Genomic DNA, 25940 nt, shown 5'->3' on the forward strand with positions numbered 1-25940 from the left:
CAAACTCACAATGTGACCAGGGGCCCGTTTCTCGAAAGCCCCGGAAACTTCTCGGGCCCGTAAAGCGATGGCAAAATCTCGAACCTTACGATTACAGAGCTGTTTTATTCAAATATTCTTAATACGAGGAGAAGTTCCCTTCATACAAGAAGTTTCAGGCGTATACACTTCTCCGTTTTTAACTCGTGAATTGCGCATGCGCAACACGAGTTATCGTGAGTTTTGGGAAAATGTGTCGCTCGCTTGATGGGCTGTAAACATTATGCAAATGAGGTACGCTCGCGGCTTACTTTTAAGAGCCAGTGCCCATAACTATGGACCAAACAACGGCACAAGTCGAAAAATCGATTTTGCTCAGTTTTTGCCCATTCGCCTTTATCGCATAGCAGCCATCTGGGATTGACGTCATGTACTTTTGACACCAATGCGAGGCCACGCGTGTAAAGTCAACTTCCGGCGTCGAGGAGACTAGGCGATCATCTGCAATTATGCCCAACGGAGATCACTGTTGCGTGCCGCAATGTAAAAATAATCGCGCTAAAAATATTCCAAATCATACCTTTCACCAATTTCCAAGTGATGAAGCCATTCGAAAGCAGTGGGTTGTCAAAATACGGGAGACGTGGGCAAAAGTGTCCAGGTAAGTTGGTTAGGTTATCGATGCCATTGTTGCGCACATGTATTTACATTAATTATTATGATCTGGTCCATCTACAGATAACAAACAGCACAAGAGTATGTTCTGTACACTTTAAGGAAGCGGATTTTCAGACAACTTTAACAGGGAAGCGTGTTCTGGAGAAGCATGCAGTTCCGAGTATTTTTTGTTGGTCAAGATCACCCAGGAAAAGCGAGAACCACCGCGTGCACGAGTGCGATTGTTTGATGTAAGCATGCCATTGTCCCCTGTCACTGTGACAGGTAAATATTGTTGTCGGTATTTCTTTAAACATTCCTTGGTTAAAATCGCAAAATGATCAGAAGTATTTTTATGTTTTTCATTTTAATCCATAGCATCAACTTTCGGCCAAGCTTCTGGTGAGGAAAGTTCTATGGAGGTCCAACCGGAACTGTCATCCTCTCCTGTTGTTGTAGACTTCCCCGTGCCAATATACACTGTCACTGTCACAGGTAAATATTGTTGTCGGTATGTCCACCAGATTGCAGTACCAAAACTCTGAAGAAATCAAAGTACTCGCTGACTCAGCCATGATGTTTCAACACGCGTGGCCTCGCTTTCATGCGAAAAATGGTGACGTTGCATCCAACATGGCTGACTGTGATTAAGGCGAATAGATTGGCCCTAGCTAGTAAACAAACGGACCATAGTTAGTTTCTGCTAATGCAGCTTTTTTGGGGAGAAATTTGCGAAAAACGATTTTGTCCCGATTGAGCTCAAAATCTTCTTCCTGTTATGCTAAATTTTCTGAAAATTTGATTGCTTTGCGCGTCGCACAGCAGCTACTTAAGAATCTTTCAATGGTCTTTACATTCAGCTCAGGTCTTCATGGTATGACTGAGCGAAAAATAAAATAAATCGAGGTGTCTTTTGAGCCCGAAACGAGATCGAACAGAAACGCAAAATATTACGATGTGTTGCAAACGAATTATAGCACTAAAATATCGCCATATTTTTCTATGGGCTATAACTTTAAATGCCATAAAAACACTTTCTACGGGTTAACTGTACACCCACCTGTTTGAAAATCAAAAAATATCTCTGGGCAAATGGTTTTAAGTCGCCCGCCTTGGCCTGTGCTTCTCATAGATTTTTCCCTGAACCGCCGTGAGAATGTAAACAATTGCGTGACGCGGGCGGTCACCGTGAATACATAATTCGTTTCCAACAAACCGCAGATGGCTATCTTAGAACGTTTGGGTGAAAAAAGAAAAACATAATGGACCACTTTTAACTTTAATATTTTGAAAGTCATCGCTTTGGAAATTTCGTTAATTAAAAACGTCAATTAAAAGCAATTTACTTGGAGTTCGGGTGTTACTGCTATGTCGTTTTAAGCTGTCGTTCTTTCTTTGATCATTTTAATTACAAGAGCGAGTTCTAGAAAGAAAATCGTTCTAAGTTCATTTGTTAAGCGTAATGACAAGTTGATATTGTTGGTTTGTAGCCTTACGTGATCTGAAGGAACGCTACAGTGATTAAATTTGTATTTGTTGATTAATTTCGACGGATCGATTTTCGGTTAAACCTTATTCAACAACACATTTAGTGCCTTTTCTCCTGCTAAAAAGTCGGAAAAAGTAAAGTAAAGAAATCCTAAAAGTTTAAATCATAAATAAGAGGCATCGACAGTGCGAGTGTCTCGGTAAACTGTTAATTTGAACAATTACTGTGCTGGACGGATTGCTTTCCAGGTTACGCACGTACTATACATATAGTTCATTGTGCGCGAATGTTTCTGTTTCAAACAACTGAAATGCTCAATGCTTTTTTTTCTTTTTTTCTTTAGTCTTAAAACTTAACGTTAGAGTTAGGCTAAACCTTAAACTGTTTTGGCGGCCAACCTATTTTTGGCTAATTGCTTAATCAAATTATATATATATTTCATTGAAATTCGCTCTTCCGTGACCGACTTCCGCGAACAAAACAAGATGGATGTTCGCTGTTCATTTAAGACTACAATCCTGGTCAAAAGTGTTGGGACAGTTACGGCAGATGACTTCACAGGCAGCCTCTCTTAAGACCAAAACCGCGCAAGCCCGCCTACCCCCCTCCCCCTGTCAATGTTGATAAAAATCTTGAAGAAAAAAAATCCTTGACAACAGCTTCAGAATAGCCACGTTTCAAGAATTGTTCGCCTCCTAGAACAGTATTCTCGAACTAAAGAGACGAGAAGATAGATATTCACGTCTTATTCCAATAATAGCGACTTTTCAGCAATCGCGTTTGGTTCCAACACAACTGTCTAACCACTTTCTATTGTCCCTTTTTCCTTTTTTCCCACATCCGATCTAGTCTTTAGAATAGCTTCGTTTTCATGCAACTTTGCTAGGGTGGAGGGGGTTCAATTGTACTTGCTTCTATTCATCTTTTGTTCTAAAACGTTAAGGACGTAGTTGAAATCGAGGGTTTTAGCGCGCAAAAGGGGGAGGTGTCCCAACAACTTATGGCCAGGATTGTAGGTTTACACTAGAGGAAATTGTTCCGGATTCGTGATGAATTCGGAACGTTTCAGTGCCGGATTGATTTTGCCGTTTACACAAAAGTGGACGAATCCGAAAAAAGTGGGAACTTTGAATCCGAAAACTTTTGAATCTGGAGAGTTTTGTCGTGTAAACGATTTTCTCTCGAATCCGCATATTTTTCCGCCTGTGATCTTTTGAGTTTGCGGTGGAACGAAAATGGCGGATTACATGATCCAGTCGTAGTCGAGTCGTAGGCACATTGATGGCCATTTGATGGCGGTCGCTGGGTGATTACCTCGTGCTGTTTCAGGTGTAGGTAATCACTTTTATAATGGGTAATGCCATACTCCTCAGAAACCCAATTTATACTTTACTGCGCAGATGACGACGATGGCACGATCGAAAACCTCGACGGTTCTAGATATTAAGTAAAGACCAGAATAACTTCCTGGAGGGACCTGGCATGATGGACAACAGTACCGTGGTCAGCGAGTTGAAAGAAAAACTTCAGACTGTCTCAACCTACCCCTAGCCTTATTTTCGGAGGCATTTTGTTTCTCGTTGTCGAGGCAACAAACTGCTTGTTAACCATTCCATCATGAATGTGCCCGGAGTTATCGTCGTGTGTAAACGGTTAAGAATCCGAATATCCTTTCACTGTAAACCCCTACTAATCCGAATACTCTAAAATTGATGAATCCGGGCACTTTTACGAATCCAAAAAAACTCTTTTAGTGTAAACCTAGTCCTAGATCGACCACTGTAATGTTTATTTGTCTACCAGTGTTATGATCTGCAAATTTCAGTTAATTGATCAAACAACCAAAGTAGAAAAGATGGAGTTTTCCCAGTATTATCGAAACTTAAACGCAATTTCTTTCTGGGCTAATTCAATTCAAGAAATTCCAGGTTTTCTAGCTGAGTTTGAGCATATTGTGTAGGTACAAATTTTCTACACAGCTAGAAGAGCTGAGATGCCATCACGCAGTTAGTAGTTTATAGAAATTATGGTATTTCCACTTGACTTTATTTGTCAGTCAATGATTCAATTGCCATAAACCATAGAGGATTGGTTAAGTGTATCTCTAAAACTGCCACTATATTGTAAGTTATCAGTGAAATCAATAAAATAAACAAGTGTTAAAATCATTTCCCGGAGTACTGTAGAAACGTTCTTTATCAGGGATGTCGTGGGTGTTGCAATGCAAATGAAAAAACATATATATATTTATACTAACTTAAACAAAAAAAAACATTTTCCATTATTTTATCCACACAACGTTTCAAAAATTGCTTTCATCGGATTGCTGGAAACGAATATTTTACTCGAGAGTGGCTATCCGCGTCAGCGGACGGCTACCGGAAGTAAATTGACTCAACCGGGCATGTGCACGAGAACTCTCGCCTAATCTCTCTCCGTCCTCATCTCGTCGAGGACGCCATTTCGCCCGACTAGCCGTCGTATCGAAGACGTGAGTATTTTGCACTTGTTTTGCCCCGATAACTGTTCCAATCGACTTTATTTTCAGTTATATTGATAGAAATGTTTATAGCGTTCACAGTTTTCGTGATTGTAGTGTAGAATACTACGCTGAGATACGAGAATGTGAGTAAAAATATTCCTCGTCTGTTCGTTTGTGTTTCTGCAGCCACTGTGCAGACGCTATCACGAGTGTGCAAGCTCAATACAAACTCTATGCATTGAGAATACAACAGTGTAAGTATAGTTGATAAATTGTTGTAAGAATGAATGCCATGGAGCATCTATCGAGCAAATAAAATACACATTTTCAAACTGATGTTTAGTTGTTGTTTTTATACTACCCAGAATTTGATGCAACGTTTGTTTGATTTTTATAATGCTTGTTACAATTACAGATGGAAATTGAAACGTTCAACAAAAGTCAGGATTCTTCGGCGACAGAATTCCCAAACGCTTTAGTGGTAAAAAGCCATCTGAAGTAGGTCGATCAGATTGTTCGTTTAATTTTTTCATACGGAAATTATGGTTTCTCGATCAAAATATTGACAGATGTTTGCTTCGCTTATAAAGAAAAAGAAATTCAGCATCGCTGTTCACTATCGTTTAAGCCTAATAGGATAAGATTTCTATCATCTCTTTTATAGTCTAATGGATGTCATTGCTTCTGTGAATAGCTTTTACGAGGTTCCAATTATTGACGTCGCCGTACTTTGCGAAAATGCACATCTTAAGCATTTTGTTTTTGGCGACACGACGGGACCCGCGAAAGTTTCCCGCGTCCACTGCCGTTGCCGTCCTGGCCTTCCCGTCCTCGTATCTTAAGGTCCCTATTGTTTACATTCCAACGGCGGATTTTGGGCAAAATCTATGAGAAACACAGGCCAAGGCGGGCGACTTGAAACCATTTGCCCAGAGATGTTTTTTGATAGCCTAACAGGTGGGTGTATATTTAACCCGTAGAAAGTGTTTTTACGGTATTTAAAGTTATAGCCCATAGAAAAATATGGCGATGTTTTTAAGTAATAATTCTCTTGCGACACACTGTAAAATTTTGCGTGTCAGTTTGATCTCTTTTCGGGCTCAAAACTAACTTTGATTTATTTTATTTTTCGCTCAGTCATACCACGAAGACCTGAACTTAATATAAAATCCATTGAAAGATTCTCAAGTAACTGTTCTGCGGAGCGCGAAGCAATCAAATATTCGGAAAATTCAGCAAAACCGGAAGTAGATTTTGAGCCCAATCGGGTCGAAATCGTTTTTGGCGTATTTCTACCAAAGAAAGCTGTATTAGCAGAAACTAACTATGGTACATTTCTATTCTTACTAGGACCTATCTATGGACAAAATACAAGCGAAATCAATTTTTCGAGTTGTGCCATTGATAGGCGATTTAGGTCCATTTTCGTAGGCATTCACTCTTAAATTGCTGTTCATCTTTAATTGAAATAAGCTGTTTTAAAGGCCGAAATTAAAAGATATAAGTTTAAGAAGACTCGGCCACCGAAAATGAGAACATCGAGGATCGTAAAATTGATGAGCAGCACAAGTTCTCACTGGATGCGGACTTCGTATGGATTTTACAGAAACGGAAGTCGTTGAAGTACGGTTACGGTATAGTAAATGCGCATATAGCGAGCGAAATGATATAAACACAGAGCATTTATTTATTGTATCGCTAAAAACAACGAAAAAAGAAAGCGAAAAAAAAAAAATAATAAAATAAAATAAAAAATAAGGGTTGACCATCCACCCGGAGTCGATCATGGAACCTATCGCTCCCGCAACCTTGACCACTATCCTCTGTACTATGTGAACATCACGTGAGTAAGGATGAGAAAACAAACGGTATAACAATTAATTAAACCGCTGATAACTCGGCGGGCTCGAGTCTGTACCAGGATTGTCTGGAGGTTAATTTGTCCTTCACCGAGCAACTCTCAGTGAGTATATTTGGCATTCGTGGGTTTTTCTGACGCTCGACAGTGCCTTTTTTAAAGCTTAGAGGTCACATGTGTTCATTCGTCGGTAAATAGAGTCGCAACGTTTGTTTTGAGGGAAGGTCTTCGTGACACGTTTTGCACCGGGGCTCTTCGCAAGCTACACACAACACAGGTAAGCTGAAACAAGATGTTTTGCTCGAGAAGCTTGGTTTCGAAGAAATCGGAGTGAATCAAGGTAGTAGTTGAAGGATACATTAGTCGTCGTGATCACCGACTGGATCTGAAGAGAGTTTAACATTCCACATTAGGCCGTTCGTGTTGGAATTTTTTGAACATGGTGAAAGAGAAGTTGTTGAGACAGTTTGTCTTGTTATTTTTCCTTCGATTTCCTTTATGGAAGACCAGGTGTCCAGCCTGAACGAGAAAGGAGTCAAAGCTATAGTTTTGGGGTCAGAAAGTTCTGACACGGGTGTCTGGAAAACCCGAATAGCGAATAGTACGAATAGTGCGAATAGTGGCGAACAGTCTTGAATAGTGGCGAATAGTGGCAAATAGTGGCAAACAGGGTAACCAGTATCTCGCAGTCAACCTCGTAGCAACTTAGGATGGGATTTTTCCGCTGAAAAGCACAGACGCTTATCAGGACAAAAGGTCACAGTTTCTATAACGTAATTTCTTCTGTTTTAACCGGTGCAAAAGCGTAAATACGTCTCTATTAGGTCATCCTTGTGTTTTCTGTTTTCTTAATGTCGGCGATGGACAGCCTACTAGCCTGAGTCCGGAGAAGAAAAGGTAATAAATTCACTGAAATTCTGTTGCTTATTGGGATAATTAATTAACGCTGGATATTAAATCTAAAGCGGTGGCTATTGACGACTATTCGTCACTATTCGCCACTTTTCGCGACTGTGCGCTACTATTCGCACTTTTCGAGACTATTCGCACTATTCGGTACTATTCGCTATTCGCCATTCGCGACTATTCGCTATTCGCTATTCGGGTTTTCCAGACACCCATGCTTTTGAGGGTAAATACAACCTTGTGTTTATAAAGTCGTTGCGCTTTCAAATGGGTTTTGAATACAGATCCCGGATTTAAAGCAGCTTCCTGGACTTTAGAAAACAAAAGTGGTAATGCACAGTATTTCTTCGAAGTTTAATTCTAATTCTTGAACGACTACTAAAGCCACGGCCGATAAAAACTCAAGCTCTCGCTTTAGCCTAAAGAATTAGTTTGAGTATGGTGTCACGCAGCGAAGCACGTCTGCGAAATTTTGAACATTTTTTTGCTCTTAGTTAGGGTTTTTTTTTTTGTCTCATCTTGAATGAACCTTTATTGTTATTGAACTTCCTGTCATGTTTCTTTCACTTGATTACCTTTCTTTAGGAATTTTAGGTTTTTAAAATTAACAATATTTTTGCACCGTGGATTTCTGCATATTTAATGACGGCGACCTCCGCAGCCGTGTTTGTTTAGTTTATTCGCTTCGTTCAAATACATTTTTTTTAGTTTTATTCAGCTACTACAAAACTCCTGAGAAAAAAAACTAAGTGGGCACTAATTTAGCACAGTTGAAGTGCGATTTGTCTCAAAATAATTGGCTTGTTTTCGTCGTCTTCTTTATTTATAACTTTCATCTTTCTTTCACTGCGCTGCATTATTTGTCGCACGCGAAGAAATTATCTGATTTCTTGTTTTTAAATTGTACTTTAGATATGTCTTTTCGCTGTCATTTTCCGGTGTTTTCTCAAAGGTTATCCGCTATAGTAAAAGAATCGAAATTTTGTTGTTTTCGGTTTCGTTTTGTCCTCCAAAGTCAATAATTAACACGTTTTTGCGTGTTCAATTTTCTCGGCTTTTGTCGCGCGGCAAAGAAAAAATATAATTTCTTGTTTTCTGATCAATTATAATACACGTCAAGTTGAGTTCTTTTTGTTTTTTTTTAAATTTTGACCCGTCATTTGTTCAACTTTAAATAAACGATGTCTTAAAATCTGATCTTATCTGGCTCCTGATCTTATACATGGCTGTGGTTACTAGGCATATGGTTTATTTTTCTGCTTACGCTCACTCTGAAATATTTCAAAAAAACTCCAGGGAATTAGGGGTAGGCTGGGAATCATTACGTCACACCCATGTTTCGTGCCAAAAATTATACAAATTTTAAATTTGAATCCGAGCAAGCGGAACAAGTCGACTTCATTTATAGAAGTAGAAGTCTACTTGTGGCAAGCCTATCTGGAGGCGTTCATGCGGGATGTTTTGGTCTATGTAAGCATTAACTTTGAATGGTTACCCTGGAGCTGCAAACACTCATACCCCGTCCACACTACGCCGGAGAAATTTGAAAAGAGTGTTAATCACTCTGAAAACACATCAAATGTTTTCCGCCCACACTTCGTTGGAGAAATCTGAAAACGCAACAATCACCGGTCATTTTGGATTTGTGTTTGAGGAAATCGTGACGTCATCGTTTTGGAAAAGCTCCATTTTGAAATTTTTTTCCGTCCACATTAAAACATGAAGCCAGCAGAAATAACCGTAGAAATAAAGCTGCGTTTTCAAATTTCTCTGGCGTAGTGTGGACGAGGCCTCAGTGTAATTGTTTATCAAGTATTACAAGTCAAACCTGAAGGTCAAAATTGCTAAAATTACGCACTGGCCGTTAAACACGCGCTGAGTATCAGATAAGATCGAAATCTCCGGTGATATCACAAATTGTTCTTGCGGACAGACTAGCTGGTGGTTTCCACTGGAATGCTAACAGGCTTGTACCAAGAGTCTTCGTTCCCCTTAACCAGCGGTCGGGAAACGAGCGACCGTGGAGAGATCCGATTTGAAGTCCGAAAATATCGGACTTCCGGTTGAATTGCGCCTAGCTCATAAACGCGTGGCTCAATCGAGTCGCTTGTCTTTTTCTTTAGCGTGCAAGGGCGTGTTTTTTTCTGCTCTTGTTTCATGTAAAAAAAAAAAAAAAAAAAAGAAAAACCAAGAGCCCAAAAAACCCGGATGCTCTCTCAGGCTAGTTTCTCTTCCAATCATTTTCATAGTATTTAAAGCCAGTGAAACTTAAGGCTGCAATAGAACTAGATATTCTTCGCTGTGGATACTTCACCATCGGCATACCTATATTGGTTACATGAGCTGGAAGTCTGTTCCTCTCTTTTTGCTTAATTTTCTCCAATTTCCCTCGACAAAGGAAAGTAACCCATGTTTCCTCGTTACCTTGTTGCAACTTGAAATGAAAATACCGCCTAGACTTTTCATTTCTCGTCTCTGTTTATCTCATTTCATAAAGGGAGAATGATTAATGTTTTCATTAAGACAGTATTGCCTTGATTTTTAAATATTTCCAATGTTCACTTTTCAACCACATTTACTGCCAACTATTTCTTGGTTAACCAGAAACAAGAATGATAAATGTTTAAAACACATGACCTCGTCCACCCTTGTCAAATGTAATTGTATGATCGTTTCAGTTGTAATGCCTTCTTATCCAAATGTTACTTTGTTTCCTTGGTACCTTATTAGCGAATACTGAACTACTGCTCGTACTCTAAATATGAAAATCAACCACATTATTCCCTAAACCAGATAATACTAAACATAATCCAAAAAATATCTTAATTCTTTTGTTCAATTCACGAGTTTGCTCTCAGAGCACTTTGATTAGATACAGATGGACTACAAAATGGCTTTACGGGCCCGAAAAGTTTCTGGGGCTTTCGAGAAACGGGCCCCAGCTCCCAGTTGGCTTGATAGCTGAGTTTGTAGAGTACTGCACCGGTATCGCAGAGGTCATGGGTTCGAATTCCGTTCAGGCCTGAATTTTTTCAGGCTGTATTTAAGTTATGTATATAATTGTGATGATCAGTCATGTATTCGGAAGCCTTTTAACTTTGGATATCAGTTGTGCTATTACGATGAGGTCAGTTTCAACTTTTTTAGTGCTGTCCGAAACATATTGACACGTTTAGCAAGTGACGAACAAAACATTACCTATTCAATATTTAAACGCACTTCTTCTCTCGGGGCCACCTGCTTAAGTGTTCCCGTTTTAAATACCAAACAAGCGTTTTTTGTTTTGTTTAATCTCGTCAATTATATGTAAGAGAAGTAAGGGGAAAACTAAAAAAAGGTATACAAACATGTACATAACTAACCGCTGTCGTCTTTCAACAAACTGTACCAAAATCTAACAAAATATACATGCTAAAATCAGCTGGATCAGGAAGGCATTGTCTTGTAAATTATCTAACCTCACAACTCCAATTTAAATGAGATGCCTGCAGCCTTAATCCCCTATTTAGGTCAAAATGTTTATCTCCCTTGCCGGACAAGACATGGATATCTTGGTGATATTGCTCCTTTGCACAACCGTACGGTCTGGAATCAGTCATATTTCACAGCCTAATTTTACAGCTGGTGACTTCGCTAAGGCGATAGAAGGATGGAAGCTAAATGGAAGCGTGATAAGCGAAACAAAAGTCGATTCGGAAAGTTCTTGTCGGTTGAATTGCTTGGAGGATAAGCGATGCCAGTCTTACAACTTTGGAACTGTGAAGGACAGCTCTGGGAGATTAGTTTGTCAACTGAGCGACTCTGATCGATTTGTTGGTCGTGTTAACTTCACAGAAGACGAAGATTTCCTTTACAGAGGAATAAAGGTAGGTTATGGACGAGATAACTTCTCTTAGGAAGAATTATTGATAGAGTTGTAGCAAACTTAACTTTCGCGGCCTACAGGTAAATGAGGAGGCCCTCTCTAATAAACTATTAAGAAGTACTTTGCAAACTTTTCCTTGCAGCAATTCGCAGGTTACCCCATAGAAACAACCAAGCTGAGGACTGATGCGTTGACAGTCAGTCAGCGCTTTTTACTGAAAACGAGTAACGTTTAAAAAAAAGCTTTTAAGAATTAAAATACTTTAAAATTCAGCTTGGCATTGAGGCCTAGAGGACACAAAGAAAGGAAATCGAAAGACACGTTTATTCATTTCTTTTGTTTGTGTGCTCTAGGCCTGGCTATCTAGTTGATTTTTAATATCATGATCGAAAGTGGCCTATTACTATTATTCACAGAAAGCATAAGCCAGCACCAGGAGTTGACAGACGTGTCTTGTAACGTCACCAAAGGAATTTTAATTATTTATAGAATTACAAGTATAATAGCTCAGAATTTCTCAGCTGTCCAGTCTGCAAAGCGAGAACGTGAAATGACCAATTACTTAATTTTACGGAGACTGGCCTCTGCCATGTTTACCTGCGCCTTTAAACTATAATAATAAAAATATTCTAAGAGGGTAAATGACCAAAAAAGGTGACATTAAGTTCATTAGGGTGGCGCTCGATAACTACCCTTTTTTTAATCACCAGGTACATTGGAATGCAAATTGCCCAGCATCTGGGCAGAACCACACTTCTTTTTGTCTTGATAAGAAGCTATTGTTTTCATGCTTGACATGGTCGCCACCACGTTGGAATACGATGCCCAGATTGGCCGCAAGGCATTAATAAGAAGCTTAAAGGATGTAATTAACCAAACGTTTAAGTACACGCAAAGAGCAAACGTACGTTCAGGCTGTTTTCTCCAGTGGCTTTTGCATCGTGCAAAACAATGTTGCAAGTTTTTTCTCGTGTTCAAATGTTATATTTCACACAATCTTGATTACGCCTTCAAAAGCCTTTTTGCAAAGTTGTTACTACAGTTTATAGAAATCATTGCCCATGTGACGACATAAGGCAAACGATATGCTACTGAACAGGATTCCAAGCCAACCCACCTGGTCAAACACACCCAAACTCCAAAGTATTTTCTTTTCTCGCGAGCTTTCGTCAGTGTTGGTTTTTGGAGGTTTCCTCTTCCTAGTTAAAATGCTGTCACTAAAATTTTGAAGAACCTAACACGTTAAGAACGTCGAACGTCAGGAGCCAAGGGCTCCTGCGAAAGTTCAGATTGCTAAAATAGTAAACACATTCAGTCTCGGTTCAGCTTTGACTGGTTTATAGGTAGACGTTTTCAAAAAGAAAAAGAGTGCAAGACGACTTAAAGTGTTCAGCATTTTTTTTTTACAAATACTTTAGCCGTCAGCATTTGTTTTGTGTTGACGTATAGTTAAGTTTTTGTGCCATTTATTTATTTTTTTTTGAAACAGAGAGTTTGTATTCCTGAGTATCAAGGCAAAAGCGTACGATGCAATTGCAGTGAAGGCTACACGGGAAAACCATGCAGTAAGTTAAAGATGTCATGATATTCCTGCTGCTGGATTGAGCCTAATTAACAGTGGACACTTCAATTGAAATTATTTTTGCATCAACAGAACCCAAAAGCTGCGCTCTACTCCTTCAAGATGGTTTCAAATCTAGTGGCGTGTACACCATCAATCCAGATGGCGGCAAACCAATGCAAGTGTTGTGTGACATGGTCACGGACGGTGGAGGCTGGACAGTCTTTCAGAGGCGCTTGGACGGCTCTGTTGACTTCTTTCTTGGATGGGACTCCTATAAAAACGGCTTTGGATATCCGTGCGGTGAGTTCTGGCTTGGAAACGACAATCTTCACCGTTTGACATCTGCTGATGACGTCACACTGAGAGTTGACGTAGAGGATTTTGAAGGTGACATCAGATACGCTGAGTACACGACTTTTAAGGTTGCAGACGAGGGAGATAAGTACCGGCTTTTGATTGGAGGATACATTGGTACAGCTGGTGACTCGTTTTCATATCATAAGTAAGATGTTACGAAGTGAAACGGATGTTTATCTACATTGTATCTTTAGTTCACGTTCTGAATTTAGTAACCTTGACCGCACTCCGGAGCGAACGGTCGTGGTTCGAACCCTGGCCAGAGACATTGTGTTGTGTTCTTGGGCGAGACACGTTACTCTCATAGTGCCTCTCTCCACCTAGGTGTGCAAATGGGTACCTGTGAATTTAATGTTGGGGGTAGCCCTGCGATGGACTAGCATCGCATCCAGGGGGGAGTAGAAATATTCCTAGTCGCTTCATGCTACAGAAACCGGGATAAGCTCCGGCCTGACGGGTCACTTGGCTCGTATGCAGAATTTATCTGTTTTTATCTACCGCGCTTACCTTAGAACAGATACAGTTGGGTATAATTAAAAACCAACGCTAGTAGCATCTGAGTCTTTGGGAAGACTTCCTTGTTTAACTAAGAGTTCAGCTATATTTTATACTCAGTTGCAAAGCAAGCCTGGCGTCAAAAGGTACATTAAGAACTTTAACAACGGTACTTCGTCAAGGGGAAAGGGATCTTCGATCAAATGACCTCCACTGGAAATATTATATCAACCAGCTTTTTTACACAAAGAAAACAAGTTTAACGAATTTTACTACAGACTAATTGCATACAATTGTCTCCAAATGAGAACTCAGTCTATTTATACCATATGTCTTAGGCTCAATGAAGACCATTATTATTACCTGAACTTCTTTTCATTCTTTCATAGTAACCAGCTGTTTTCCACGAAGGATTCAGACAATGCTGATAGCTGTGCTCAGACGTACAAAGGAGCCTGGTGGTTCAAGAATTGTCACGGAACGAATCTCAACGGGTTGTACCATGGAGGACCACATGCTTCCTACGGTGATGGAGTTTGCTGGAAGGACTTCAAAGGGTTTCAATACTCACTGAAACGTGCCGAGATGAAAGTGAAGTTTATAAATGTTGGTTCAAGTTAATATTGACATCACAGAAACGCCCTGATCACTGTTAACCCTTTACCCCCTAAGGTGAACGACAGTTTTTCCCAAATCGGCAAATAAAGACACTCCCTGTGTACAATGTGCCATTTGCAAGCCACTAATCAGCTCATTTAAGAATTGACATTAGCAGCTATGAGGGAGGTAGACATTTTGAGAGAAATTGCTTTAAAATAGGAAAATGAACGACTTCAAAAATGCATCAATCTTCTACTATATTAAGTATATCCCTAAACTATAGCTTATTCAGCAGCTCGTTGTGCATAGCTTGATATAAAACAAGTCTTGCCTTCCATTTGCATCCCAAAAAAGGAACTAAAAAATTGTGGGGATGGTCAACCATGTCTTGGATAGGAGGGAGTCAAAATTTTTTGACTTCAATGAGCAGATCTTCACAAGACAATTTTCGTGGCAAAAATTCATAGAAATCTATCAAATATCCACAAAGTTATGATGTTGTGTGCCAATTTGCACTCTTGGGGAGTAAAGGGTTAGACAAGTTGTGGCTATCTTCATGACATAAAAGGCCAAGTACTGTAACAATGATACAAACTTTTAGAAACGCAACGAATTCGTAGCTGTAATATAAGTGCTTATAATTCATAAAGGGCTCGGTGAAACATGTGTTTTTCATTATCAAATTGTGATGAGTATGTTATCGTAAGGTAAACGTTTTTGCGAAGTTCGAAAAATGATGAACGGGAGGCAGAGTCACCTGAAATAATTTCGATCGATAAGTTGAGATGGCTCTGAAACACCCCAGCAACATGCATGATTAAAGACGGGGCTTTACCTGTAAAAAGCAGAACGTTTTGTTTTGTAACCCGTAACACTGGCAGTTTTCATCCAAACCACAGCAAACTACATACCACGGGAAGGTTAAGAGCCAAAAATGCGAAAAGCGAATGTTTTTGTGTGCAGTATTGGCACTGGACACCAGGCTGTCAAAGGTACTATCTACGGTGTAAAACTTATGCGCTTTTGAAAAAAGATTTTTCTTTGTAAACTTAAATGAAGAATGGACTTTATGTGTTATTTCAAAGAAGATCAACTAATCGTTGATATGGATGAATGATTTTGCAAAATTAAATAATCACATTTCAAAGAAACCATAGTAAGTTACAGCCTGAAATACAAGGTGAATATTAAGGGTCACTTTTTCTCTAGCAAGCCTTTGGTAATTCCCCTCATTCATATCAATTCATTAAATCGAATGGGCACGAACTGTGCTGAAATTTTCAACTGCTTAAAATTTTCAGGTCAGTACCCTAAATCCTCCTTAAAACTGCTTTTCACTAAGGTGAAAATTACTCATTCCGAGAAAACAGATTCGAACTTCACGGCAGATTATTGTGCAAGAATTTATCTTGTAACAAGTGTATTTTAAGTACGTTTGTAGCGGTTTTTTCTTCTGTAGCTGATTTTTGTTTAATAGAGTTCATTATTACTATTATAAAAAAAAAAAAAAAAAACTGTTCAGTAGCATCAGTATTATGTAGGCCATCTTTCGGTATAGTAAGCAATGCGCAGTATTTTAAACTTGTACAAGTAATGTTGGTACTGTAAGTATCATTAGTATTGTAAGAATTGTTGCTGTTGTTAGTATTGTTAGTAATGCAAGTAAGATTAGTATCATAAATAAATGGACAAAAACTCATGCAGTGGGTAGAAAGCTATATCCAGATTTTGTTTCCAGAAGCTTAAGGCAACAAAAAATTATCCCAAACTAAGCGAAGACTAAAGAACCAGTGTTTTCGTGCTTCGAGGAGACTTAAATCGCTGCATTTGTTTATCGTCTCTCATTTAATTAAACGTAAACATACCAATTCGGAATTGTCTCTAAAACTGAGCGACTAATCGTTTTTTCTTAATTAAAACAACCAGATTATTTGCTCTCGATTTCTTGGCGTGATAGCTGTCTCGGGGTTTTGCCTTCATAACTTTTGAAATTACAGACGTTTCGAGCGAATAATCTAATTGGAAAATGGATCGGTTACCGGCATAAATGTAGATCCCCCATAACATCCTTAACAGTGGCGGATCCAGACTTTGAACTAGGAGGGAGGGGGGGGGGGGCAGTTTTGTTTTACTTGCCCTGCTGGCTTTTCTTCCTTCAGTCACTTCTTCTTTTTTCACCAAAATAAGAGGGATCCCTCCCCTTGATCCGCCACTGCTTAAAGCATAGAATTGTAGCGGTTTTCATTTATATCAAAAAAAAAATCTTGTTTGGTACGATTCCTGTTGCAACGTAAGTTGCAAATTGCCAGTTCAACGCTTCTTGTGCTTTCGCTCGCGTTACGCACAGCAATAAAATGTTTGCTAATAAAATCATTTTCAGCAAGTGACAAACCAAACGTGCTAATGTCGGTCAAATTCTGACAACGCTAGCTCAATATTTGAACTATTGGGAATAACACCACAGAGAGCTGTGGTCTACTTTGTGATGACGTTCATCGCAACGGGGTAGTACAAAATTTATTAGGGAGCCAGAGGTGTATTCATGTTTCATTGTAGAGTCGGCATGCAGAGATGACCTGAATCGTCGAATTGTACGCGCGAAACTATTAAAAGCATAATTTATTTGAGGAACTTTAATTTCTGACTGACAAGGGCTTCGCTTTTTGCCAGAAGGGGAATATTACCTCAGTTTCAACAATAGAACTTTTCAATGACAACAATTTAAAAGATTGGGAGATAGAGATAAAGGCAGTAAAAGCAACTAATTTTTCTTACTATACATTCAAGAAAATAGCTAACAGACAAACAATTTGTGCGACGAAGAAACTCCAGTAGCTGAATCAGTTTGAGAAATTTAGCGTTGCCTCATATGATCTTCAGTCAACAGATCTCCTACACCTGCTATCTTAGCAAACTGATTAGGTAATACTTAACTCGGCGCTTTGCTTGTATTCCGCCTTCGCACGACAAGACATGCATGCCTGGATAATATCTCTCTTTTGTACGGCTGTCTATGGAATAAGTCGTATTTCACAACCTGGTTTGAAAGCGGTCAACTTTGCCCGACCAATAGAAGGCTGGAAGCTGAATGGAAGCGTGATAAGCGAAAAAGAAGTAGATTCGGAAAGTTCTTGTCGTTTTGAGTGCGTACAGGATGAGCGATGTAAGTCTTTAAACTTTGGATCGAAAAAGAACAACGCTGGAAGGCATATGTGTCAATTGAGCGACTCTGATCGATTTGTTGGTCGTGTAAACTTCACAGAGGCTGGAGATTTCCGTTATAGAGGAATAAAGGTAATTATGAACAAGTTAACATGACTTACTAATGACGAGTTTCATATTTTTTTCGATCCTCACATTTGTGGACTGCATTGAAATGAGAACCTTCACCAGAGATTAAAGACCGAGCCTCTGTTGCTCTTATTCAGAACGGTATTCAGATCTAGATTTGCAGGACCATCGCACATTCGATAGGAAGATTTAATCAAATGCTATTTGTTAGAGAGCTAGTGTTGTTATTTGTTAAAAGAAAGGAAGAGGATCGCATGTGGTCTAGAAATTGCAATGTACTGTTCACATCGGTAAGACAACTAGAAACCCCCGAAACGCTCCGCGACACAAATTGTCCGGACGTGCGAAGGAGAGACATAGATAATGCTACATGTTAGATACTGATTTTTGCCTCGTAAAAAATTGTTTTTATGCTAGTTAATGTTTATTTTGGAACAGAGCATCTGTGAGTCGGAGAACTCGCCATGTGGAGAAAATGGAGTCTGCATTCCTGACTCTCGAGATAAAAGCTTGCGATGCAATTGCCTTGAAGGCCACACAGGAAAACCATGTAGTAAGTCATGCCGGCCGTTTAATGGGTCAAAGTTAACATAATGTAATATTTAATGGCAATGCTATTTTCGCGGTAAAAATCAGTTTTGATCTCTACAATATGGTTGAATTCTAAGTTTTACCATGTGTATGAAGCGCAGTGACCCAATGGGTCAGGAGTTCGGGCTTGAGCCCAAAATGCAAGGCGAGAATTTACTTCCAGGTCCTGTGGCATAAATTGAGTCAATGCATCATTCCAATCAAAAGCGAGAAGGAGGGAAGGTTTCCATTTTACCTCGGAAGATGGGTGCGTAACTCTGCACCCAGCGTTGGTCGCACCGCAGCTAATTTCAGCATATAAGGCTCTACAAACATAGCTACACCTTCCCTTTTTTGACGATGTGGGTTTGGGTTTTCGTATTTGGCGGTATTGTACTTGGCAATTTTTGTTTGAAGATGTGATGTTAAGCACGAAATAAACTTAAGTGTACGCTTATATGCGGGTGGCATTTTTTGCATTAAGATAAGAATGAGGTCCCTGCCGATCTAAAAGTCCCTGGGCTATATCGTTGTGTCTGTGTCTTTCTCGTTAGTGTATATAGACAAAATGAGTTATTCACATCAACAACATGAAGAATGAATTTTTGAAACACGAATCCATCCACGAATCCAAGGAAGTTGTCACTTCCTTGATTAATTCAATCAACAGAACCGAAAAACTGCGCCCAAATTCTTCAAGATGGTTTCACATCCAGTGGCGTGTACACCATCAATCCAGATGGCGGCAAACCAATGCAAGTGTTGTGTGACATGCTCACGGACGGCGGAGGCTGGACAGTTTTTCAGAGGCGCTTGGACGGCTCTGTTGACTTCTTTCTTGGATGGGAATCCTACAAAAATGGTTTTGGAAATCTGAAGGGAGAGTTCTGGCTCGGAAACAACAACATTCACCGTTTGACGGCTGCTGGTAACGTCTCACTGAGAGTCGATTTGGAGGATTTTGAAGACGACGTCAGATATGCTGAGTACACGACTTTTAAGGTTGCAGACGAGGAAGACAACTTCCGGCTTGTGATTGGAGGATACAATGGTACTGCTGGTGACTCGATGGCAGTCCATAAGTAAGAGAACTGTTGTGGTTTATAAACCTGTTACTCGTTACCTATCCCTTTTGTGACTAGGTGCCACAGAAGACCTCAAAGGTTACATAGACCTAAGATTATTATAAAACATTTACAGTCCTTTAATAAAAGAGCAAATTGTCTAGTTTTATCTTCGTTTAAGGTTACAGTATACCTTCGGGTCGGCAATTTTCTTCAAATTTGGATTTTTGGGTCAAAGTAGTGGTCGAAGAATAATCTCTAATTTCTGAAAAAAAAAAATTGAAAAAGGCTAAATATAAGCGGAGAAATGGCCGTTTTACGTTTTCACCGGAAGTAAAAGAGTACCTCTTGATTGACAGTTCTATGGTGCGTATGCAATCAACCGAGACGTATTCGCGGGAATTGCCTGTATGGATGTCACGAATTGACTACTCAGTTGATCAGCATTGTTGTACTGACTACCCAGCATTTTTGGTATTAGGTGTAACTCTATTAAGTCATAAGTAGACATAGACCACGTTGAAGCCATGGACCAGTTCGAAAAAGCGAAAACAGCGAAGAACGAATGAAAATACATCAAGGAGTGAAGAAGTGAAAGTTCGCCTCGAGGATGAAGCTATAGCTATCGTATAAGGCGGGCAAAATATTCATGGAAAGAGAAAAGAAAGGTTCTGTAAAAATTTCGGAACTTGACAGCAATAACAGGGATGTTGACAGAGACTCTTCTGATGAGTACGATATTGACGAATCGCCGGACTCATTGAGACCATTTGAAATATTATCCATGCACAGTTGACCACACACAGTTGCTCCCCGCGCTTTCTTTTGTTTGTTTTCCTCGCTCAGCCACTCTAGCGTTCGTATCCTTTTTAGTCTTCCCCATTTTGCCAGACCACTGAGCTTCAAGAAAAACCGAGCTACAGAAAAATTACCTCTCCGCCTTCGGTTCCTTGAGCGCATTGCGAAACACAAGAGTTTTTTAGAGATTCGCGCGTAAATTTCACCAGGAGGTTAACGGTAGTAAAGTTTCCCTGCACTGATTGGCTCAGTTATCTGAGAACCCAGTTGAAGGCGTTTGTGGGCGGAGTTTGTTTGCGAAGCAGAAAATTTTTCTTAGCGCTGTTTTCTCGAATAAATTTTTTCACCTGAAGCAGACACTTTAAAGAGTTCTAACTCAAAGGGAATTTGTTCAATTGCCCTCAAATTTGAACAGTAGCTAGCTTAACATATAAACTAAAAAAGTGTGTCTGGGAATTGTTAATTTCGAAATACCTTTTCTTCGAGAGCGATTTTTGTACGATTACTCCACATTTTTTAAATCCTATTTCGAAACTGTTCTGTAACTTTTTACTGCAATTGAATATGCCAAAACGCAGACACGTTTTTAAAGCGCTTTGGGCCCTGAAGCCGAGGAAAAAATTACATTGGCGAAAAACGAAATTCGCTTTGACTTGTAGCTTTCGAAAGGTGATTCGGTCGCTCTCATTTAGTGGTCGTGAAAAATTCGACAATTCATTTTATTTCACAATTCTTGGTATAGTTTGATAGCCAGCTCTATAAGCTTTAATTTGATATAGGGGTTTAGGTATCTAAAGCTTAAACTGCACGCGCTACATCGCTCGCACGCGAGACACCCCTGAAGGTATACTGTAACCTTAAGTCGTTAAATTTCAATTTTTTTGCTACTTTGTTCTTTTAGAATTTAATCGAAGAACCCTGAGATTTCATTCCTGGTGTATCGAAACATTCTATTCAATACAATGTACGTTGAAACAAGGTCCCCATTGTTGATTTGAGCATGCAAAATTTGAGTAAAAAATCGTTCATGTTTGAACGAAAATCATCAACCATTTTGACTAGAATACTTGAAATTCTCTTTTAGTGGTTCACCGTTTTCAACGAAAGATAATGACACAACAGATATCTGTGCCCAGTTGTACAAAGGAGCCTGGTGGTACAAGGATTGTCATGAATCCAACCTCAACGGATTATATCTTAAAGGAGCTCATTCGTCTGATGCTGATGGTGTTAACTGGAAGGCCTTCAGGGGATGGCAATATTCACTGAAACGTACTGAGATGAAAGTGAAGTAGCTAGGCCGAATTCTAAGCGAAGTTTTTGCCTAATTTTCTACAAGTGCATTTGGTACAATGGTAATTTTATTGTTCCAGCTTTTAATCTACTGATAGTCAAATTGAGACAAGTACTTTGTGTCGACCTATTTCTTGTTTGTGAGCAAATACGAAGACAAAGTGCCACTGAGCTAGAACAGGGAGAAAAACGAAGGTCGAGTGTTTCGTTTTCAAAGCACAGAACTATGATCTGAGGAAAATGTTCGCTTCTATCTCGGATAGCAATCGTAATAGTTGAAGTAATAGTTTTGTATTAAAATCCGAATTTTTCTTTTTTTGTGACTATTTTTGTTTTCCCTATTTCAGGAAACAGTTTCTTTATGTCAACTCTAAACATTCTACCAATAAATAACAAAATTGCAAGTAATCCTATGATTTCCTTCTTTGTTCACTTGTTTGTTATTTTTGCTTGTCTTTGTTCTGATTGGCTGAAACGACTTTAGTTTCGCAAGTCTCCGGGTTTGTTGTCCACCTGGCCAACACGAAAGGGCTCCGTTTTGAAATGTATCCACCCTGGACAGCGTTTTCAAATGCAAACGTTTTCCAACGCCTCAGTGTAGACGGTAGGCGAAAACCCAACGTAAGCGAGTTTCAAACGAAAATGCACCACTGCTGACGGGACCTTAGTCCCCGACGGGATTAGAACTCATGTGCTCCCGTTAACACTTGTGTTAACGTTCTATTCTAAGACAGTAATCGCATTTGCCACGCTACTCACAATCTACTCTGCAATAAATCTTGAGTGGCATACGTTTGAACAGTTGTGAAACAAAATGACGGCTGCTTTCTCTCGTTTTGCTAATGTTTTCGTTTATGCTTCTGGACAATATTTGGAGAATTAATTGAAAGCACAACTTCAAATATTAACAAAACCATAAACAAAAAAACAAAAACCGAGACCAAAATCAAGTGAAATTTTGCAATAGCAGGAGTTAAAGCATAAGTTTAATTAAACTTCTCTTTACTTCAAGAAATAAGGAATTATTTTATTAAACTTCTGTTTTGATGCTTCTAAAAGCGTGCCAGGTTGCTGTGTTAGACGAACTTTGCAGAAGCTCAGTATGCAAGCTGACAAACATAATTTAATCCTAGGCGTTAATCAATATTTGAAGCAGCCGTCATGCGCTGCATGTGTTCATCTCTCATTTAATTGAACGTAAACATGCCAATATGTAATGTTTCTAGCACTAAGCGACTAGTCGCTTTTTCTTAATTAAAACAGTGGATTATTCTTGACTCGATAGCTGAATCGGGCTGCACCTTCATCACTGAGTTATGACTTTTTAGAAGTTTCTAGCGAATAATCTAATTGGCAAATGAACCCATAAATTATTTTACGCCCTGAAGAATTCTGGATCATCCTTAAAGCAGCCCATATTTTATTCTTTTCTTTACGGAATTAAGATTGCAGCATTTTTTTTTTTTTTGAAAAAGGAAAAAAATCCTTGTTTGATAAGATTCCAGTTGCAAAGAAGGTTGTCAACTGCCATGCAGTCCAACGCTGGTTGTGTTTTCATTCGCGCCAGGTAAACGAACACAGTCTGTAAGCAATAGAGCACTTTTTCCGTGTTTACGTAGCCTTATCTAAACACATGGAGAATTGGGAGAATTCGAGACAATAATAATAATTCTCAAAAATACGCTCGGATCTGTTGGAAATTGCGCCCCCCCCCCCCCCCCCAAGAAAGCTCTGTTTTTAGGGACGATCATGCTCGTCACAGTAGAGGAGTACAGCATTCATTAAGTGATCAGAGGTGAGCAACTCTTTCTTACTTTTAAGAATATATTTTACAATCAAGAATATCAAGGCTGAAATTTGCGAAATTTTAAGAATGTTATTTTAAGAATAAAACCGAGGTTGAGATTTTGAAAAGAATATAATTTTGTGTGTTGAAAATTTGTAAATACAATACGGTTGTGTATTTGTAACTGAACCGTGCAAAATGTTTCCTTTCCGTCTAAACTGCAAAATTACCCAAAAGGCAACAAAAACGGCACTAGCCGTATGTTCGATGCTAATTACTTTTGTGCAAGAAGTTATGTGTGTCATATGAGGCTTAAATGCCTGCAGGCTGGCTCCAAAGTTACTTTAACATCATCCAGACACCAAATACACTCGAAAACAGAAATGTCATATGCTATAACCTAAGAATATTCACAAGAATGTTTTCAGCCTAAAATCGGTAGGAAAATAAGAATGTTCAGCCTCGACCGGAAAAACAATATTCTTATATAAAAAAGGATGTTTCATTGTAGTGCCGGATGGCTAAAAGATCTGTGACTTGAAACGTCGAATTGTAGGAATTAAAAGCATAATTTGAGAAACTTTAATTATGGAAAACAAATTCTTACCAGTAGGGGGGCATTTATTACCGCAGTTTCAACAACAAAAGTTAGGTTTAAAATGTCGACAATTTTAAAACTTGAGAGGTGCAGTCCAAAAAAAAAAAAAAATTAAAAAGAGAAAAGCGATCATTTTTTAAAATTATCTTTTCAAGAAAATAAGAAACAAACAAACAAACAAGCAAATAAACAAACAAACAGGAGTATTGATTTGAGTGCTGAAGAAGGTCCAGTAGCTGAAATCAGCTGCAGAAAATTAGCGTTGTCAGTTAATTATAAATGGCTTTTAGTCAACATACCTCTACACCTGCCATCTTACAAAACTGAACTATGACTGAATCAGTATAACTCGACATAGCCCTTTGCTTGTATTCTTCGCCTGACAAGACATGAATGCCTGGGGGATATGCCTCCTTTTTACGGCAGTATGTGGAATAGGCCGTATTTTAGAGCCCGGTTTCAAAGCGGTCAACTTTGCTCGACCAATAGAAGGTTGGAAGCTGAATGGAAGCGTGATAAGCGAAAAAGAAGTGGATTCGGAAAGTTCTTGTCGTTTTGAGTGCGTACAGGATGAGCGATGTAAGTCTTTAAACTTTGGATCGAAAAAGAACAACGCTGGAAGGCACATGTGTCAATTGAGCGACTCTGATCGATTTGTTGGTCGTGTAAACTTCACAGAGGCTGAAGATTTCCGTTATAGAGGAGTGCAGGTAATTATGAATAATTTAATATGTCTTCCTAATGAAAAACTTAAGATTATTTCTCTCCTAGCTAGCTCGTGGACTGTATCAGAATAAGAAGGTCTTAGTCTCTCTGCTGCTCTTATTCAGAATCATATTGAGTTTTGCAGGAACATCGAACATTCGGAAGGAGGATTTAGCCAGATAATATTTATTAGAGCACCAGCTTTTTTGTTGGTTTAGGAACGAAAAGGACGGTCACTCCAAAACGCAGACTGCAGACTGCAGACCGTGCTAACCATGCACACCGTGCAGACTGAGTACTTTTTTTCTAACACTTTACTTACATTTTTTGGTTCTAGTTACAAAAAAAATGTTCAATATATCCGAATGTTTGTTATTTATCCACAGGCCGGACAAACTCAGCATCTGACCGTTGATTCAACAGACGAACTCGTTTAATAGACTTCGGTATGGGAAATAAACTTCACTTACCCAAACATAGGGTTTTCTTTGTGTCTGCCATACATTTTTGGGCGCAAATTGCGTCTATGTTTGACAAGTTTGTGGCTTGCAGCTTTATTTCTTTTGTTCAATTTGATGTTGTTGTTGACCGTAAATAAACCTCGAGGAAAAACATACCCGAGCGAAATAATTTTTCCTCGTGGTTTTCTTTCACGTCACGCGCGACGGACTAAGCGAAAGAGGAACTACCGTGCTCGTAGTCTAAATCGCCATTAAAACACCACTACCATAAGGCCAGATAAATTTACCATCGCATCAACTCATCACGGCAGCCCTATTGCCGCGCTGAGAATTTCAAATGATAATCGATTTTCTGAGATCTTTCCATGCGCTCGGCTGTTTTTGCGTGATCACGGTGACCGTCATGTTCCAACGCCCCATTTGGAATTACATTTTGTACACCAGGAGTAGAAAATGTAGATGTTTCGTGTGACATTACAAGTGAAGTTTATTTCAACATGTTAGTAGTTCAACTTAAGCCAAGAGATTATTAAGGTACTTACCTCGATGATCTCTTGCTTAAGCACATTTAGGACTAAAGGGAGTTTCCCTTACAAAGTCTATAACACTTTCGTCTGTTGAATCGACAGTCACATACTGCGGCCTGTGCGTAAATAACACTCCGATATATTATTGAACAATAACTTGAACCAAAAAAAATTCGAGTCAAAAGTAAATGCGAAAACAAGAATAAGAGTTTTAAAAGTACTCAGTCTGCACAGTCTGCCTGGTCTGCAGTCTGCGGCCTGCATGATCTACGTTTTGGGGTGACTGCAAAAAGGATCGCATCTAGAAAATGTAACGCTCATGTGGTGCTAATCACAACGGGAGACAATTAGAAAACCCAGAAAACCTATTTCTGAACCATTAGTTATAAACCCTGTCCGCAGATGTGACTTAGGCCACATCTACACTACGCTGGAGGAATTTGAAAACGCAGCCCTATTTCTGCGGTTAGGCCTACCGTCCACATTAATCCGTCACGAAAACGCCATTTTCGAAAACCTTGGCGTTTCGATGATCATGTGATTTCCCTGACCGAGTTCTCCTCAAACATTAATTCAAAATGACCAGTCTGTGAGA

At 39.3% G+C, this 25940-nt stretch overlaps 1 protein-coding gene and 1 pseudogene across 2 annotated transcripts; both read left to right on the forward strand.

The window, feature by feature from the left end:
* The first annotated feature begins 10163 nt into the window (after positions 1-10163).
* LOC145497570 (microfibril-associated glycoprotein 4-like) lies at positions 10164-14315 on the forward strand (annotated as a pseudogene). The gene is made up of 4 exons (XR_014050701.1): positions 10164-11287; positions 12728-12801; positions 12891-13302; positions 14042-14315. The product of XR_014050701.1 is annotated as a microfibril-associated glycoprotein 4-like (transcript).
* A 2367-nt stretch (positions 14316-16682) lies between these two features.
* LOC145498384 (microfibril-associated glycoprotein 4-like) lies at positions 16683-21962 on the forward strand. The gene is made up of 4 exons (XM_081478312.1): positions 16683-17546; positions 17982-18096; positions 18784-19195; positions 21060-21962. The coding sequence occupies exons 1-4, from the start codon at positions 17226-17228 to the stop codon at positions 21268-21270; spliced, it is 1059 nt and encodes a 352-aa protein (XP_081334438.1). The 5' UTR covers positions 16683-17225; the 3' UTR covers positions 21271-21962.
* Positions 21963-25940: the final 3978 nt, after the last annotated feature.

Source organism: Orbicella franksi, chromosome 9 (assembly GCF_964199315.1).
Source record: "Orbicella franksi chromosome 9, jaOrbFran1.1, whole genome shotgun sequence".
NCBI classification, from domain to species: Eukaryota; Metazoa; Cnidaria; class Anthozoa; order Scleractinia; family Merulinidae; genus Orbicella; species Orbicella franksi.